The sequence below is a fragment of the Echiichthys vipera genome, assembly GCF_963691815.1.
Source record: "Echiichthys vipera genome assembly, chromosome: 11".
NCBI classification, from domain to species: domain Eukaryota; kingdom Metazoa; phylum Chordata; class Actinopteri; order Perciformes; family Trachinidae; genus Echiichthys; species Echiichthys vipera.
Genome location: NC_139836.1, coordinates 5,847,914 through 5,868,222, shown reverse-complemented (window position 1 = coordinate 5,868,222; position 20,309 = coordinate 5,847,914). Strand labels below are relative to the sequence as shown.

Genomic DNA, 20,309 nt, shown 5'->3' with positions numbered 1-20,309 from the left:
AAAAATCCAACTCTGACATGTAACAGTGCTTCACCAATGTAAAAAGTCATGTTTATTGAACCCTCAGTACAGACTGTGGTGCTCTGCTGAGGTATGGCCTCCAGTTCTCGCATCAGCTCAAAATTCAACATGACTTTGACAGTGTGTTCTGTAGCAGGGAGGTTCGCACACAGCTGCAAAGTGTGGCGCATCCTTTTCTCACATGCACTTTAATAGACACACACCACTGCCTGGTCCAGTGTGACATTCGATTCTGTATAGTAGATAAATAGAGTCACTTTAACTGTTCATATCTGCAAACTCGTTGCCTTTTGTTTGAGTGTCAATCACGTGAATTGGACCTTTCTACCTGATTTCTGTTCCCTATTTTGTCACATTTTCATTAGTCCACTATCTGCAGGTCTGTGTTTTAGGTCAGGCATATTCAATCAGAAGCCAAAGAGGTCCAGTTACTGTCTAAATTGTATCCTAAAGCCTATCTCTACGTCTATCAGATTAAACCAACAAGGTCATTTCACCAATATTCAATGTCAATTTTTAAAGTAGGATACCGCTCTCTCTCTCTCTCTCTTTCTCTCTCACTCTCTCTCTCTCTCTCTCTCTCTCCCCTGACCTGTGACTGCCCTGCTAATATGTTGTATCTTGGCTTGAATGGAGTAAGTGCCTTTCTCATGCACATGTGATGGTGCTCTTTGGTGAGCCTGGAACAGTACTTGGTTTTAATAATGTTCATAGTAGAGAAAGCTGACAGACAGCTGTAAATCAATCAAAAAAATGATCACGGTGTGGAGTGCTAGCTTGATTAAACCAGGGAAAACAGTCTAGGACATTCTCTGTAACAGGTCAGCAGTGTCATGCTCCATCTTCCTCACATTTGTCCTACGCCCCAGTGAACTTTGTGCACAGTAAACAATCGATTTGATTTCAATTGAGTGAAACTACTGCCGCCTAACTGCTGATGTACAGTTTGGGTAAAAGAAGAAAGTGGTGAGTGGTAAAAAGAAATGATGCAAAATGCACTTTTTCATAAATGTGTGTCCCTGGTGTGTCGAGAGACCATTCTTTTTCATTTTCTCCTGCTCCATCTATCAGGAAGTGTGTGAAACAAAAAACGACTCAGACTTGGTGCTGGAAATGACATCCTATAACGTTCACTTGTCATAGATTAACCATTTTGATTTTAAATCAAAATTCGACCGAACTGAGCTTTCAGTTTCAGTTATATTATTTTTTTTCTCTCCAACCCCTGCCCACGTACATGGGTCCAAAGAAAACAATGTAGCTTACTGAACGTAAGCATGCAGATAAAGAATCAGGGTAATGTAGCAGCCTGCAGTCACACTTTTCGTGACCCCCGCAGGCCACTGCCAGAGTCGGAGATAACAGAGAAGCAACAGAACTGTTAAATCGTCCTGCTTCACTGAAGTCACCGGTGTGGTTGCCTTACCTGTGAGTATCAATTGTAAAGCATGTGAGCTCTGAAGGGACTAAACCAGGTGTGGGCAATTCCAATCCTGGAGAGCCACTGTCCTGCATGTTTCAGGTTTCTCTCTGCTCTGACACCCCTGATTCTAATGATTTGCTCGTTATCAAGCAGCTGATGCTCGTCACAGTTTGATTATTGTTAGACTCAGGTGTGTTTGGGTAGGGAGAAACCTAAAACATGCAGGCCAGTGGCTCTCCTGGACCAGAATTGCCCACCCCTGTACTAAACAGTGCATCCTGGTGCCCCTCTGAAAATTCAGTTTATTCAGGTACACCCTGTTATTGTCGCATAGCCTTGGTGCCTCCTACTTGAATTGTAAATCTGGAGAAAATAACCCCTATACCGAACGTAAACGGCATTACAACACAGGCATACTGCCCAGATGTCAACCCACACATGGTTATTTGAACACAGCGCTGTACTGAATAAATATGAGGCCAAACCCAGCAATAAATCTACAGCACTTTATAATTCATTATACATGGACACCTTATAAGGAACGAGATGCAACCCTAACCATGTCTTTTAACTGAACCCTACCTTTCATTTGTGCTAGACTGGTTGACCAGCTGTAGTCTGGGGAGTGAGGCGAAAGGACTACCCAGTTTACATCACTTCAATCACGATTTTTTTTTACAGTAAAATCACAATTTTATCACGCCTACATTGATTTTTAATTATTTTGCAGGTTATCGAACAGTGCAATCAAAGTATTACTCTATGTAAAAACAAAGTCTAAAAAGAAAAATCTAAGAGAGAAAATCTATAACAAAGCATTGAGGCCGAAGAAACTTTCTGAACAGATTTGAATCAGTTTGCAAAGTATTTGCCAAATACAATGGATATTTACCAAAAAGCTATTTAAGCTGCCTGTTGCCTCTGCTGGCTGTGGTGTGGCTGGACTCCTCACCGTTTGACTCTCAGGCACAATGGCGAGCAGCTGATCATGAAGTTGCAACCTTGACGTCCTGATTTCACTACGAAACCTAAATACATGTGTTGTTGAAGCTAAACAGGCCAGATAAGGTCCATTCAGAAGAAGCCTGGTGAAAATGACTCTCACTGCAGTGTGTGTGGCAGGTTTTGGGCAAAAAGGCAGCCTCTGTGAAGTGATGCTGCTCGCTCCTTGTTTGAATACATTAGGAATCTGCGGTTGAACGGATTAGCCAATAGTGTGATTTGGCTGAGGGGTAAAAAAATCCTGATGCATCTGTGCAGAGTATAGTATAGCAATAGATAGAATGTTGCCTATGGACGATACTACGATCTCTCTGCTTTGGGAGATCGTCAGCACGTTCTGATCCGTCACCATTTAATATCGTCATATCACCCACCCCTGGTTAGTTCTAAAGAATCCTGTTTTACATGCAAGTTAAAACAGGATTCTTCTGTCCATTCATGTCCATCCATTTGATCTTCTCACTTTAAAATAGAATCTGTCGTATGGCAGACAATACCATTGTAGTTTGTAGTACTGTATTATGTCTCATGACACTATGAGTTCAGTGACTTTCATTCCCAACATACAGAATAGAATAGAAAGCCTTCATTATCATTGCAAAACACAACAAAATTCGGAGTGCTGCTCTGCATGGTTCCATTTTAAATGCATACATTAAAATACATTTACACACATTAGAATCCAGTTTAAAATCCAATTGCACATAATAATATAACAAAATAAAAATAAATGTGAAAATGCTATAGTGGCTATTGTGGCTGATATTACACATGACATGTAATTCATCGGATTGCATTCATTTTATCATGCAACAGAAACTACTCCTTAAACAACACAAGTGTCTAATGCTAATGTCATGAGTAATGTATGAATATATTCATGCATTATTTAATAATACATACAAAGAGGTAGATATTGTACATCCTATGATAGGGTGCCAAGGATGTTGGTATCACGTGTAGCATGTTATAGCAGCGTATAGTAAGAGCCATCTGCTCATGGCCTGATTCTTTTCTCTCCAGGGACACGGTTGTAGCTAGCACACACACACACACACACACACACATATACACAGAACACTTTAATAGGCCAGTGATGACCCTGCACACTATTATACAAAATACAAATACACACAACACACATGCTAAGCATAGAAAGATACTCTGTTACACTGATGCAGGATCCCGATGTACCTTCCCGGATAGAGAAATGTGTGCACATATATGTACTCACACATACATACTTGCCAAGGGACGCTAATGAAGATAAAGTAGCTAATTAAACATGACAGTGAGGAGCGAAGGGCAGCCATGTTGTGTGACGTTATGGGGTCACTTTGGACGTATAGACTTTGGCCAATATAGGACATTGTGTTAGTCAGAAGGAGAGATGAATGGATGAATTCAGTAGGGAAAGATGTATAAGATTGTGTCAAGATATGGAGGCGTATTTTTAAGGTTCCTTACAACTCCCTTGGTGTTGATTCCCCGGAAGTTATCATCCTACACACACACACACACACACACGCACACACGCACACACACACACATCTCATACACTGCTGACCTAGATCTACAAGGTGGGTGATTCCTGCGGGTGCAGCACATCTCGGTTGACTCCATACTGTCTGAAATCTGGAGGGAAATCCAGCAAAGTACCCACACGTATATTCACCATACATACACCTCTCAGTTCTATGAAGCATTTTAGCGTCTTTCACCACATTGTTCTGGTTTTATGACCTTCAACTTAACTGTTTGGTTCAGATCAACAGCTCTTAACTGCTTTGTTTTCGGCAGCAGGCAGCTGTGTTCAGTGAATACGTTCTGTACCTACTGCACACTACCTGCCCTGTAGAAAATAAGAGACCGACAGTAAGAGACTAGCTAGTGAACACAGTAGAGCAGGGGTCGGCAACCTTTGTAACATAAAGTGCCATTTTTACAGTTTTTTGTAAATCAGTGTTTGACTAGTGCACTCACATACATGGACACACAGTGAGACACACAAACACAGTTAATCTAAGAAAAAGGCAAACACACATTGACCAAACATGGTGAGACACATTAACACTACATGCAGTACATAAACATACAGACTTCAATACAGAAGTTGATGCTGATGCTGATGCTGATGCTGATGCGTTTACCTGCACATCCACGAAAATGGCCTTTCCCCGGTTAAGGGAATAATCCGATTAATGTAGTTCCCCACGTATACATGAGAGGGGGTTAAATGTGAAAATGACGGAGTAACTCAGCGCTGCACCAACACACAGCTGGACTGAATACAGCTTTTTTTCCGGTTCACCTTGGTCAAAATCACAATTGGGGGGGAAATGGCAGACTTTTGGACAGAATGACGACAGAAAGTCTTCTTGTAGTAATGTTACTTGCCATGGCGAAGTCCTTCCTTCCTCTGTTTAAAGGTAAGGTTTGTATTGTTGTTGTTTTTTTCACATTGTCTACAGCGTCGCCGCTTCCTGATTTATTCTATTTCCCGGTCAAAAGCCACTGTCACAGAGTGGGGAGGGGAAGTTATAACCAGGCAAAGCTGTTTACATGCACGAATAATCGGGGTACTGAAGGAGTTAAGAGAACTCCGATTATATGCCCTTAACCTGAATGTAGTGGAGACATTTAGGTTTGTTGTAAAGGTGTAGATGGGTACATGACTGTAGTGTTTCCATGTAGTTAGGCTCTTAGCAGGGACCCTGTAGGGAGTTGAACCCCATTCTACTAATGTGAAAGTAGCACTACTCCATGCCTTATGCTTTTTTAGCCATTGGGAAAAAGCAACGCTGCTCCTAACCCTCCTCATCCTTACACACACACCCACTCACTACTGGGCTGTAGAGTAGGCTGCTATCTGCTAGTTTTATTTCCCCCATCTTTCCCTGTCTGTACTCCCACTGGTTTCATTGCAGATGTAGGCTAGCCTTTATTAACATTGCAATTTAGGCTAGCCTACATCTACAGCTTGCTAGAAAAGAAGATGTGTTGAAATGTGTGTGTGTGTGTGTGTGTGTGTGTGTGTGTGTGTGTGTGTGTGTGTGTGTGTGTGTGTGTGTGCGTGTGCGTGTGCGTGTGCGTGTGCGTCTGTGGTTGCATTAAAAGCTAAATGTGATCGTGCAACAAATATGAAAAAACGCACGTTAAAAACGCAAAGCATCAAAATGACTGCACATTTCAGTGTTGACATGGTAGCAAGAAGACAGAAGCCTATTCACAATAAATATGGTGTTAACAGCGGTAAGAGCTCTGCAGGGTTTGGTGAATTTGAAATGAGTTTGTCAGTCAGAGGAGGCTCGGAGGAAAGGAATGACACTGTGTGTGTGTGTGTGTGTGTGTGTGTGTGTGTGTGCATAGTGGAAGCAGATGAAGTTGTGCCTGAAATGCCTACTCTGCTTCATCTTCTAAAACATTAAAGGTTCTCTGTGTAACTTTCAGAAGACCCTTGTTAGTAGCAACACCAGTGCCTGTTAAGTGAATCACTGACAACATCCTGTTGCTCGAGATTGCATGTTCGTACAATGATGGTGCGAGTGATTTTTTTTTTTTTAAATGAGACAGAACATGACTGACATCATGTTGATAGAATGCTGTAAATGAATTACAATCATGTTTAGAATAAAACTAGCTTTCTATTTGAATCCTCTAGATGGAGCTCTTGGTTTAAAGAAAAGGGCTCAATGAATGGCGAGTGTGTTCAGTGTGTTTCCAATCCTTTGTTGAACAGAGAGCTCCATCTAGTGGAGTCAGAAAATAAAGAAAATGCTTCCTGAAGCTTCATTTGGACATCACTAGTGATAAGTCATCATAATCAATGATGTTGATATCAGGGTTTCCCATAAGTTCTTTCTGTAACGGCAGTGCTGATGAGCATGTTTCTCAAATCTTCACGAGACCATGGAAGGGGTAATTTGGGTATTTTGAACTGGGGCTGCATGAGGTAGTTATCCATAGTCAGTGTATTACCTTCAGGAATGACAGTTGGTGCACCCCCCAGTCTGGAGAAGAAGGCAGGAGTCCAGGAACAGGAGCCAAGCAATGTACTGCTGTGGACAGGGGCAGGAGTTAAAGTGTACCTAAAATAGGCTCACATGAGATAATCCATATCAGTGTAGGTGAATGCTATATATACATTATTTTCAAAGTTCTACCTTGCCGTCAGACAGTCCTTTCCTTTGGCAGTACAATTTTCCAACTGTACATGAAAATTGCACCTCAATAGATCAACTGTTGTGCTCATGGGTAAGAATACAGAAGTTCTACGGATTTCAGGAAAAATTAGACATTAGATCTGAAAATACCTTTACATGGACCGAAGAGTATGTCAAGATCAATTTTGGGCTGAAAATGGCACGACACAAAAGAGTTCCAGGTCATGAGGTGAGAAAAATCACCATCCTCTGGGGATCGCAAATAGTACCAGATTTCATTCCAATGTGGTCAGTGGATATCTTGCTCCGACAGTATTTCAACCACTTTTTGGTGAGCTTAAACCAGAAACCCAACAGACTCATGACCCAATAAGAAGAATATAGAGAAAAAAACAACATACAACCATGACAATGATCTTTGAGTAGTAAGTGCCAGTGTTCATCACAAACCTTTCCATTGCTGGAGGACGAATACTCAATTCTGGAAACTGTGCATAATTATGCCTTGTAGCTATTCACAGGAACATATGGAAATGAAAATCTGAATTTGACTTGGAAATTCTATATTAACATGCAAATTGAAATATACATTTTTCACTATTCACATGATCCTGATCAACACTGCTCACATTCCTGTCTTCCATGTGGCGCTGCTAAAATAAAGTGCCTTTGGATGTGAGTGCCAGTGTCGCACAGCACATCTGATAGCATGTGCTTGTAGTTTTGTTAGTCATAGTTCTCTGTGTGTGTGTGTGTGTGTGTGTGTGTGCGTGCGTGTGTGTGAGTTACTCGGTGTTATGTCATGCACCTCCCACCCCCTGCATCTTATCTATTACGTCACATCACCATAGTAACCTCAGCAGCGGTGATGCATTCTGCTTCATTGGACCACCAGCCACCTACAGCACTCACCAAGGTCTTTCTGTGTTTGAGTGTAAGTGTATCTGCATTTATCTCACACAGGTGAGTGTGTGTGTACTTTCACTATGGTGATTATTGCCTGTGTGCACTTGGTGGCTCAGTGATTAGAGCAGGCGCCTCATATACAGTTTTGTTCCGACCTGTGGCTCTTTGCTGCATGTCGCCCCCTCTCTCTCTCTCTCACCCGTTTCCTGTCAACCTCCAACTGTACTGTCCAAATAAAGGCTTAATTTAATCTTAGGGGTAGTGAGTCAGTGTATCGTCCAATCTGCCGACATGAGAGAACTAAGAACTAGCTGCATTGTGATTTTCCATTTTCCAAACAGGCAGTCAAAAGCTTAGGATAGGATAGCTTTTTTAAGTTCAGAGTTTTCATCCGTCCATTGTGCTGTGAAGCTCAGCATGCTAACACGGCTAACACTTGACGAACAGATGTCTATGTAAAAACTCACCGAAGCGACATCGGCAATGAGCTTCCAAATGTTGTTGTAAATGACTGTTTGCAACTCACGTAAGGCTACAGTACATCAGAAAAATACCTCAGACTGGGGACGGTGTATTCTGTGAATCTGATGTTTCCAAGAATGAAATCGGCCGGTTGTCCAGATTGACACATTCAATCAGTTTCTGAGTGATGCCTTTTGTTATCGGCTGTCAACAATGAAAACTGTATTCTGCATTGCAGAGAGTTCAAGCATTCCACTGTTGCATGTAAAACTATGCAGAATTACATTTTATAAAATTGAAAATAAAATAAATAGCCTAGCGATGTGGTTCTTATAAACAAAACAACAAAATCAAAGCGATGCCTGGTTCTATTAACCTGTAGCTCCAGGCTGCTCTTCCTCTTTTTCTTCACACACCAGCTGAGTTAGTTGCGCCATCTTCAGATGGTTTAGCACAGTAGACGAGTTCTTCTTGTACATCAGTACAGCCGTACACAACTGACACTTCACCGTGGACTTAGTAAAGTAGGCCACTTCCATACAGATGAATGTCAGGCTTGTTCAGCCAGAGCCTTAAATTGCTGCTGCACCTCAGCGCCATAGTCAACAACCTCCCCCGCGGTTGCCACCATTTTGTCAACAACAAGTTGACCGTTGCCTACAGCGCTGACTAGTGGTCAAGGTAGTCGACTATTCCAGTAAACCCGAAACCCGTAAAACTGCGTCGGAAGAACGGTAGACGCACCCGACTCACAGAAGCAGCTACACTATTAGCAGTACAACAGTTAGCAGCTTTACACCTAAAACTAAAACTAAAACCACCCACACCTGAACTGAGATTCTGCCTTTAAAAGACTTTTGCAATGGATGAGTCCCCGGAGAATCTAAATCCTTCCCATCTGAGAGTACTCGTTCAGCAGATATGACGGGTAGATGATGTAGTCTACTAGCTCCACGGCTAAGTCAGGAATGTTTTTGTTCAGCCAGGTCTCTGTTACCACCATCGGCACCATCTGTCACAGCTATATCTGTGCGGTGGTTGCTAACTGTACATAGTAGGTGTTTTTGGAAGAAGCCCTTTTTTGTTGTATCTGAACTGTAGGGAATAGGAATAATCGCAGATCTTAGAACACCGCTTTCACTTACATCTTTAGCTCTTACTTTAGAGTAGTATTCTCTCAGCATTAGAGGAACTTCTAGCCAGCTGTCCACTAGTTAGTTAGCTAGCTAGCCTGCTAATTCCACTATACTTTAAAGCTGGTTACAGAAAATTAGCAGAACAGCGATCTTGTGGCCAGGAGCGGTAATTCCAACCCACTCATCACGGCTGAGTTGCTGGCTAGCTAACTAGAACTGGCTGGCTCACTTCAGCATTACTATTGCCAGGGCCAATGCAACTATAAAAAAGCCCTTAAAGTATGCGGTTTCTGGGGCTCTGCCCAGTAGCCAGTTTCTCTCAGGGAGTCCCCACAACAGTTTGGTCTGAAAACACCTAATCTTGAACAGCATCATCTAAATCGTGACATTCTTGCAAAGGAGAAATGCTGCCCCCTAGTTTTTTGGAGCATGGGTTGCACCTTTTAAACTGAAACTTCAGCATGCCAGGTGCCGTAAATTCTCGTCATGCACATCCACATTCATTAGTTGCAAACAGATAGGCCTACGTTTAGTTCAGTGTTCACTATTGATGTCCAAATGAAGCTTCATGAAGCATTTTCCTTATTTTCTGAGTCCTTTAGATGGAGCTCTCTGCTCAACAAAGGGTTGAAAACACGCTGAATCACCACTCATTGAGCCCCTTTCTTTAAACCAAGAGCTCCATCTAGTGGACTCAACAAATACAACTAATGCTTCATGAAGCTGCATTTGGACATCACTACTGTTCCGCAAAAATGTAAAATGTATTTTAGTGTGTGCATGCATAACACTGATGACAAGAGATAGAGCGGATTCCTGAGTATGTCAAGTGTGATTCGAGCTGTAACATTCTTCAGTGTACTAATGTCACATAGACACAAACAAACACGTACGCAGACAGACTGGCTCAGGGGAAGAGCATACAGTAAGAGGGCAAAAGGCTTCACAGCTGTATCCAAGCTTTGGCACTGACGGAGCTTGGCAGTTTTCACCCTTCGGTTCTCTTTGTAGAACAACACACACTGTGACCAAGTGTCACCGCACAGCTGTGCATTGTGTTTGTTTGAACATAAAATGAACATTTGCTTTGCAGCTAATATTAAAGACTCTGTTTAAGCAGCTCTGATTGTGTCTAGTTGTGCAGATGGTTTGGGTTTTATTTGTCCATGTTTTGAGATGTCTCTCACATTTCCACATCCAACTCAAAACAATGTGGTGAAAGAAATTTACAGTAGTTTGTAATGCTCAGAGCATTGAAACATGTCCCTGTTCAGAGCACACCTTCATGTGCAGTTTTATTCTAATAAGCCTGTGAATGTTCTCATTTGTCCAGGTCATCGTTATCCCCAAAGCAATTTCAGTCAAAAGCAACTGGACTTGGTTATTTGTCTAGGAAGACGTTTCACCTCTCATCTAAGAGGCTTCATCAGTTCATGTACGCATCTGACCAGGCTGGGACTTATCCTATTAAGAGATAAATACTGTGTATATATTTGGGGCTAATGGAGCAGATAAGATACCTTACACATCAAGTTTTTCTTCACTTCACTGATGAAAAAATAAAAATCCAATATTGCCATAAAGCAGTCCTGCTCATTGATCAGCAGCATTTGACACAACAGTAATGCCCCAGAGGTGTCATTTGATTTATAGACTAGAGAGCAAAGTACAGCAGTAAATACCAAGAAGTGCACAAGTTAAAGTTACCCTGTGGAGTTATTGACCTCTAGTATTGCTATGAAGGATTTTTTTTTTAATGAGGGTGTCCCTGGTGACAAGATACACAGGCCTGCCTTTTCTTTCACACTATTGATCACACTGATCAACAGGTGTCTGGAACATGCCAAGAAATGCAGAAATGTCCTCACAAAAGCGAAGAAGAAGAAGCCTGTCAGTTGGGCAGACTATTTAAAATATGCCATATTGATTAATTGTCTAAACACCGAGTAACCGCAGCAACCGTTTTTTAAACGAGTGTCGCCTGGAGCTCCAAAGTTTTCATTATAACATGGTAGATTTGTGACTGTGATGAGCAACGTGATGTGACGGAGGTTGTTTGGGTTCAAAACGAAAACTTTAAAAATGATTTCCCTGCAAAGTGCGAGACAATAATAAGTATCCTCTGATGATTAAAGGGGGTGAAAGTAATGAGTGAGATAAGCCGTGATTGTCTCTAATGTTCCATTTAATAATAATCTAATAATTATTGTATCCCACTCTCTTTGCTGTGGTGTGATGAGGCTGAGTGGAAGTTTGTATCTTGTTAATTTGTGACTTTATAAAAACAGACCATATCCAGTTAATTGTTAATTGTTCTATATATTGTACTATATTCTCAGACATTTGTAGTTTTTTTCTTGGATAATTATCCCCCATTTCCCAGCTCTTACTGTATATGTTTTACCTAAACTGTCGTAAATAGCAGCCCCTCGTATGTGTGTCCTGAAAATAAAAAAGGAATTTATTTATTGCTCATTCTAAGGCATTTTCCACAATTTTCACAATACAAAGAAAACCCCACTTTTCTGTAATTTCTACAGATTTGTGCTCAGAAGAGACTTCAGAAATTTCAGTCACAGGCAACAAATGGTATATATACAACCTCTGCCCTGGTGGAAGCAAAAGAGGTGGAAAAATGATATCGGAGATGGTTCTTCAGCCACTATCAGTCAAATGTGATCGAAACACACCCACAGAGTCCTGATAAAGCAGATTAGCTGTGTGTTTTTTGCCTGTTAACTCTTAATTAAAAATAATTTAATGGATGTTTATTTGTTACTTGTTTCTATTTAGTCATATATATTTTATCCTATGACTCTTGAACGTGTCATGAAAATAGATAAATAAAACCAAACATGGCTGCCAAAAAGGTAAGAGGGTTGGTTGATTGTACTGAGACTTTACAGTAGTTACATGTTTTGGGAAGGGTGGTTATACATTAGCTTCAATGTCAAACAGGGCTCAGAAAAATCTATTAAAATTCATATCATATCACATTCATATCTTTGTTGCATTGCATCTCTAAGACTTATTTCTGCTTTTCGGCTTAAGGAAAGCCGTTGGTGTCCACAGTTATTAGTTAAACACATGCTTTCAAAAACACATCAGCCATAATACTGCCATACTACAGCAGCTACAATCATCACTCAAGAGCATGCTGTTCTAGGTCGCTGCCTTTCTTTCTTCCATCTGCCTTTGACAAAGCAGACAAAATGTTGCAAACATGTCATGTTTCTTCATTTTTGATAAATATAGTAGCGCTCAGAGCTATTTATAGAAGCCCCAGCATGCTGTGCATCTAAGTCAGGGCCTGTTGCATGGTGGGAAAGGAGATGGGTCGGAGGTGGGGCGCTTGAGGATACTGTGACCCAGATGACTGAGCTGGAATGATCAGCCTCGCTGCACTTAGCACGCTGACAGAAATGGTCCCGCAAGAACGTGGTGACACAAGATGTCTCATCTGCCTTTGTTCTGTGGGGAGAAGGAATGTTTGAGGTCTTCAGGAATGTCATTTAACTACAGAACTAAAATGTTGTGCATCACAGCCATTAGTCTCATTTTGCATGTGAGTGCATGAGGGGTATACAACATGTATCTGTTTAAAGAACTAAAAGTCACTGCCTCATGTTCTGCAAAGATCTCCTTTCTTTCTTACATAAAACCAAATTTCTTGAATGCAACTTGATGCATTCAGTGTCTTGTAAAGAGCAAACTGCTCCGGAAAAGAGCTGCCACTAATGGTGGTTTGTTTGCCGTGACTAAGGGCCCATCCACACAAAGACACATTTTCCTGTAACCGCACAACTTTAGTCTGGTTTTGGCCGACCATTCACACGCAGCCGGTGTTATCAGAGCCTGATAACAGTATCTTTTGAAACCAGGTCCCAGAGTGAGAAGATTATGAAAAGCTCCCCATGGCATTGTTGTCTGGAGGGCGAAACCGCATACTTGTTAAACGATGCCATCATCGCCCCACATAGGACCACCAACCTCTGCGGTGTCGCATAACAACAACAGTGCTGCTGCGTGAGAGGAGAGAGACTGACCCATGGAATGTTTACTGAACTGGACTCTGAGCCACATGCATGGGAATGAATTAGGCTGACCACAGATTTCTCCCTTTTTGCTGATGCTCTGAATAAGTCTCTAAATTGGTCGCTAGTCGCTTATTATAAATAAAGTTGCTAAGTAGGTTTGAAAAGTCTCTGAATCGAGTGAGACAGTGCCCACCTTCGAGTGCTTTGGGACAGGGAAATGGTTCCCAGCAGCACCCTCTGCTTGTTGAGGGCACTAACTACAGAGTGGTTCATGCATCAGAGTCCAAAACAGCACAAAAGTCTTCACTAACACCAGAAACAGTGGACAGATTTCTCTCTAGGATGGAGGAGGATTTGGGAAGTCTTTGTATTCTCCACAGCGTCTCTCCCTCTCTTCTGTTGTTGGTGTATTTCTGTGGCAGTTACAGCGCCATATCCAGGCATGTGTACTACAGCGTTTGGAGTCAGTTTCACTGGTTTCGTGTGGACGCAGATAGTTTTTGAGTCGAGGCCGTGTCCACAGAAAAAGGTTGTTTTTGATCGTGTGGACCTCCCCTAAGTTCTTTATGAAACCCCTCTAACCATTCTACCGTCTCTTTGTCTTTGTCTGTCGTCTTCTGACTCTCTCAGGATTTTATGTTTCCAGTTCAACGGTTGAGGAGGGAGCAAGGTGGGAGAGTCGTCACCTTCTACAAGAGGTCTATGACAACGAGTCAAAGCTCTACCCCGAGCCTGCAAAAAACTGCACAGAACCAGGTAAGACTAGCTGAGATGCGTGGTGAAATAAATGTTAAAGAAGAATCAAGAATCAAACCAAAGATGCCACATTCTTTCTTTGTTTCATTGGGCATAATTGGGCCAGGTGTGACTGTGTTGTTTTTTTGGATATGATTGTTTACTGCTAATCTAGCATCTCATTGTTGTTGTTGTTGTTGTCGTCGTTGTTGTTGTCGTTGTTAAATGCATTAGGTACACAACTGAGGCAAATCAGTTTTTGGAAATGGCTGATACTCCTCAGGGAAGGGTACTGGGACCATTTGTGTTATCTTGTCGAGTTCCTTACTACTGTGTGCTGTTTAAATAATTTAGGGAAGGGAAGAAGTCAACATTTTCAAGCTCCGTATTTCTTCCATGTACTCTTTCAGAGGAAGATCTGGGGCTGACTGATTAATTTCATTATCAAATAAACTGTAAATTAGTCTTTTGATTTATCACTTCATTCAGTCTATAACTGTGAAATGCTTAAAATGAGGAATTGATGATTACAACTTTTTAATTAGTCTATTCCTCAGTTAATAGTGTCAACACTAGTTCGACATGGAATTTGTAATAAATGAAAGATTTAAATTTAAGATTTTTGTTTTATCATGGACACATTTTAAATTGTGGGCTGTGCTAGCAGCATGGCTCTAAGGATGACAATGTTGGTTGGCTGGTCAGTTGGTACCTAAACTAAAGTATCTCAATAACACAATTTGTGATTTGATTTTGTACAGAAATTCACAAAGTCCAGTGTGCTTTGCTCTTCACGTGGACTTTTTATCTGCGTGCAACAGAGACCCACTCAAACGAGATTGGTCAATAATACTCCAAATGGACCAAAAACGGAAACCTGAACACTTGTCCCATTGCTTACAGATTCATTCATATGCAGATATCTGTTTATAGAGAAGTTTCGAGCAAAACAACTAGGATGGAAGTCTCTGTTTGTCGAAAAGTCATCCAAGCTGTTGTGATTCATGCAACTCTGATGGTGGAAAAAGTTCACTTGTTGCCATACGTGCAACAACGACAACTGTATATTTACATTTCTTGTGAAATGTATACATTACATTACAAATAATACATTTACATTATACACATTTCTTCCATCCATCCGTCCATGTCATTTGTACAAAGATATTGTGTTAGTAACTAAGGAAACCACTGGCTTAACTGACTTAGTATTAGTATATAAAGTACGGAGTTCCATTGCTGCACAATGTTGCCGTTTGGCTACATACCTATTTTATTAAATAGAAAGAAAAAAATAATTGAGACAAGATTTTCATGATGAAAGCAAGTCATAACACACTAGATCATTTTCAGTATTTTTCAAATGCTGCAAATAAGAAATTGGAAGAAATCTTTGCACATTGAGAACCACTCCTTCAGGTAACTTAATGTCATTGACATGTGGGGAAGAGTAAGACTTTAGGGGAATTAAATGTCATGTGACTTCATCCAAGTACATAAAACAATGCCTTCTATGGAAAGGCCAACCAGCATTTTTGGTGCTGTGTGGCACCACCGTGCAGTCAAGGGCTGGTGGCAGTCAGTGTACAGTGTAGGTTACACTTGGCTCATGATTTAACACTACAGCGCTTCAATAACCAGGAAACTCCTGTATCTTGCTTTCCAACTGTGACGGGAGAGTCTGAGGGAGTGTGCAGCCCTCCAGAGCATCAGAGCATCAACCTTGCGTTTTGTAATGGAAACTAGAAGTTACTTATTCTTCCACTCCACAGGCCTTATCTCACGTGTACTTTTCCTGACTTTCATTTACTTTGTACTTTGTACGATGACCATGCAGAAAATGTGAAGAAATTCTATTTTTTACTACTCTTTAATAGTTTATGTCTCTGCAAACAGCAAGTATCACAGGCCTCACTTAGTGTACAAGGACAGGACAAGATAAGGTGGCCTGATTGCTGCTTCTGTCCTTCTAAGATGCTGTTTTATTTACAAGTTCAAGCTAATGTGTAACACTTCTCTGATTCTGAGACCATATGTGTATAAAACACTGACACCTCCTGTATTCGGCGCTTATCACTCAGCTCGTTCCTTGAATGAGTCCGTCTGCAGATGCTGAATTGAACCAACAAAGTTTTTTGACTGTGCTTATTTAATAGAGATTGACGCCACAGTTTGCACGCATATAGGGTTGAAAAATTCCAGGATGCTCAAAGTTTTTCCATTGTAATTAATCTGAGTTCCAATAAGTGCATTCAACAATTACGGTACGAACCAGCAGAGCTAGAATTATGTAAGTGCATTAGCTTCAAATACGCCAAACTACAGAGTGTTAGACAGTGCAGGATGAAAGTGATATATATATATAAATATATATATATATATTAAAAAAAAAATTATCTTCTTAGCCAAGGTGCAGTCAAAAGAGATGCGATTTTAGCCTGCAGCGGAAGATGTGTAGATATTCTGCTGACCGATGTTGATGGGGAGCTTGTTCCACCATTTGGGAGCCAGGACGGCAGTCAAGGCATGAGATAACAAGAGCCTGGACCAGAACCTTCTGTGTCAGAAGAGGATGTATCCTCCTGATGTCGGGTTGACTCTTAGGTCAGTGACTCTGAGTTCCTCTCAGTGAGGGAGCAGCAAGCTGATTTGCCAATGCAGAGCAGAGTGGGCCGGGCTGGGGTGTAAAGTTGTTAGCTGGGCCTGATCCGTTAATAGCATGATAATCAAGTGCTAGTGTCTTGAAGCAGGTGCGAGCAGCTACAGGAAGCCAGTGGAGGAGCGGTGTAGTGTGAGAGAACTTAGGTTGGTTAAAGACCAGTCGAGCCGCTCCATTCTGGATGGGCTGCAGAGGTCGGATGGCACAGGCCGGCAGACCAGCCAGGAGGGAGTTACAGGAGTCAAGGCATGAGATGACAAGAGCACGATCAGGTTCTTGCAGCAATGTTGGCGATAAGGGAGAGTTGGTCATCAAGTGTCACACCAAGGTTCCTTACAGTGTGGTCGGGGGCTACCACAGAGTTGTCAAGGGTTATGGTAAGGTCACTGGTGGGAGAGCCTTTTCCTCGAAGAAAAAGCAACTCTGTCTTGTCTAGGTTGAGTTTCAGGTGGTGTGCAAACATCCATTGAGAAATAACAGTCAGGCAGGCAGAGATCGTTCTGCTGCGAGTCGGACTGAGGAAAAGAGAGAGTAAGTTAGGGGTCATTAGCATAGCTGTGATAGGAAAAACCAGCTGAGAGTACAGAGCCTACGATATCTATTTCTTGAAGTGTTGAAACAAGGATCTGGTGGTTGACTGTGTTAAACACTGCAGAAAGGTCTAAAAGGATGAGAGAGAGGCTGCCCTAGCAATGTGGGTCAAGGGGGTTTGAGAAGATGGAGAAGAGTTTTCTGGGGTTTGAGAAAGAGGATTGAATTTTAGTCTGATAGAAAGACTTTTTGGCTGCACAGATAGAGGCAGCGAAGGAGGAGAGAAGAGATTGATAGGTAAGCAGGTCATCAGGGTGTTTGATTTCAACCATTTCCTTTCTGCTGCCTGTATTGTGGCTCTCTCAGCACGCACAGAGTCAGACAACCACAGGGCTGGGGAGGACTTACGAACCCACTGTAAAATAAGGGGACAGAGAGAGTCCAGAGAGGAGGATAGAGTAGAGAGGAGAGTGTCTGTGGCAGAGTTACGATTCATGAGTAAGGAAGATAGAACAGATTAGGCCAAAGAGGAGGGAGAGAGGGATCAAGTGTTATGACAAACAGGTACTTATGAGAGCAGGTTGTCAGATTGGGAGAGTGGGAGAGAGTAGGGTATGAAGAAGTGGTTGGAGACATGAAGTGGAGTTCCAGTGAGGTTGGAGGTAGAGCAGTCTTTGGTAAATATGAGATCAAGGTGATTATCAGCTTTGTGAGTAGGTGGAGAGGGAGTGAGCGAGGTAGAAAAAGAGGAAAGTAATAGAAGTAAATCGGAGGACTTCTGTGTCTGGATGTTGAAGTCGCCAAGAAGAACAAGTGGAGGGCCATTTTCTGGGATGTTTGAAAGGAGGACATCTCCAATAAGTCTCCCATTGGACCTGTTGGACGGTGGAGGACGACAGTGTTTAATTGTACCGGATGAGTTACAGTCACTGCATTAAATTCACCGACAGTGAAGTAAAAATTGACAGTGGATAAAGAGGAAAACTCAATCTGGGGTTGAGGAGCGGACCTGTCCCACCACATTTGCCAGTGGGCCTGGATTTGTGGCATAGACTGTATAAAAAACATAGCATACCCTTAGGGGTCTGTTCTATCAACTTGATCTAATAGTACTTGGCTAAGGGAGTCGCCATCTTGTCAGACTTTGACTCCGCATCATTTCCTTTTTCCAAAAATTTGATGATGTGACGTTGGGGGGGTGGGGGGGGGGGGGTACGTCCATCTGGCTGACGTTTACCTCTGAGGAGAAGTGAGGGCCAGGGGCTGGCTGTCACTCAAGAGGCCACGCTCCTAATTATTCATAAACTTAAACCTCCAATAAAACAAAAACTAGCCTGGCACAAAAATATTCACCCCCCTCAGTGTTGTCATGGAGATATGACCTAAACAAACAGGCAAGAATGTTTTTTTGTACCAGGCCTTAAATAGGTATAATTATGTTGTAAATAACGGTCTTTTTAAAATGGGGGTCAATGTGAAACTGCTCTATTATGAAACCTGCCCCTAGTGGACACTCAGAGAACTGCAGTTTTTGATGCTTCTTTATTGGATCAACCAGGAAGTGGTTGTGGTGGGGGCTTGGTGTGTGAGAAAGAATATGCAGAGGAGAACAGCAGGGGTGGATGTGTTGGATGGTGCAAACTACAAACCTTTTTTGCAGTCTATACTACATACCATAAACTGGTCCACCAGCTCTACCAGGCACTGAAGATCTTTCTGTTTTCTGATAAGTCTTCACTTTGCTCCAGACGAGCGCAAAACGATGCCGGATGGATGCCCACCGCAAGCAATAACAGCTGAGGATGGCACAGTGAATCTCTGGCCAAAACATACGCATCTGCTTACGTAAAGCCTTACGTAATGGCGTATCGCGTCCAAAGGGCTGTCCCAATTGGTAGGGGTAGATTTTCAACCCATATCCTTTGTAACCCTGTAACAAGGGGCAAGGGGTAGGGGAAGGGGGAGGGGTACAAATGAGAAATGGGATTGGGCCTTGGTGACTCTTTTGGCTTCATCTTTTATAATGTAGTCGTTGTTAAATTGGAATGGTTGGTATCAGGTTTCCAGAGGAAGAAAAAGTGATGCTGCCCTCCTTTACGCCCTGTCACCTATACACACACATAGACAAGCACACACACACACACACACACACACACACACACACACACACACACACACACACACACACACACACACACTATCCAGTCTCAGGAGAGCAGGCAGCAGACAAGCTGAACTGAGGATGAAAAATGAGAAAGAAACAGAGAGAGAAAGTAAAGAGGGATGTTGACATTAAGATGAGAGCTGATGAAAAACACAAACTTCTCTCTGGTAGAAATCCTCTCCGCTCTCCTTTCAGACTGAACGCTGCCAGCATCACTCTGCTCATATCCCTTTGTGTCTTCATGTCTCTTCCTCTGTGTGTACCAAAGGCTCTCATGCCGTATGTTTGTCTTCACTGTGGGCCTGTCGGTGTGTGTGTGTGTGTGTGTGTGTTCCCCATGTGCGTAAAGTGTGTGAGTGTTTTCCACGTGGAATCCCAGGGCTTCACAAGGCTGACATCCTGCCAAGCATTCTCTTCATCTCATTGTAAACACACCGCCCCCATCTAATGCCTGCACACACACACACACACACACACACACACACACACACACACACACAAACACACACACACACACACACACACACACACACACACACACACACACACACACACACACACACACACACATACACACACACACACACACACACACACACACACACACACACACACACACACACACACACACACACACACACACACACACGTACGCTCCTCCTGCCTGCAGTTTGGGGTGATCAGACATTGGATTCTGCAGTCTGACTGAATTTGTACGGAGGAGTTATATTTAGACAGTGCATAGTTTAAAGCCTGTTTCTGTTTAATTACGCGTTGTCTCCTGAAACACTAATTATCTTAATAGGGATTATTTCTGCTTTCCTAGACTAAAAGAGGCCTTCACAGCATGCTTCTTCTGCCTAACTCGCTGTCTGACGTCCATTATCATCTGTTCAGCTCTCCCATCCCCCTGAAGCAGTTGTTATCTCCTGCCCTTTCTATGTGCCCCCCTCTCTCATTGTTGCTCTTTTTTTTTTTAGCTAGACAACCATCAGTTAAATTTCACATTATTGTTGGTGTGCACAAGAAAAGATACTGCACACTCATGCAAGGAAACATGGCATGCACAA

General features: G+C 42.3%; 1 protein-coding gene across 1 annotated transcript in view; it reads left to right on the top strand.

Annotated features, from left to right (window-relative positions):
- The window catches only part of slc24a3 (solute carrier family 24 member 3), a gene marked incomplete at its 5' end in the record, with an annotated part of 115,630 nt that overhangs the window by 24,760 nt on the left and 70,561 nt on the right, over positions 1–20,309 (top strand). The window contains one exon of the mRNA XM_083923354.1: positions 13,781–13,906. Within this exon, the coding sequence (XP_083779480.1) occupies positions 13,781–13,906 (126 nt within the window). The remainder of the gene's footprint in view (positions 1–13,780; positions 13,907–20,309) is intronic.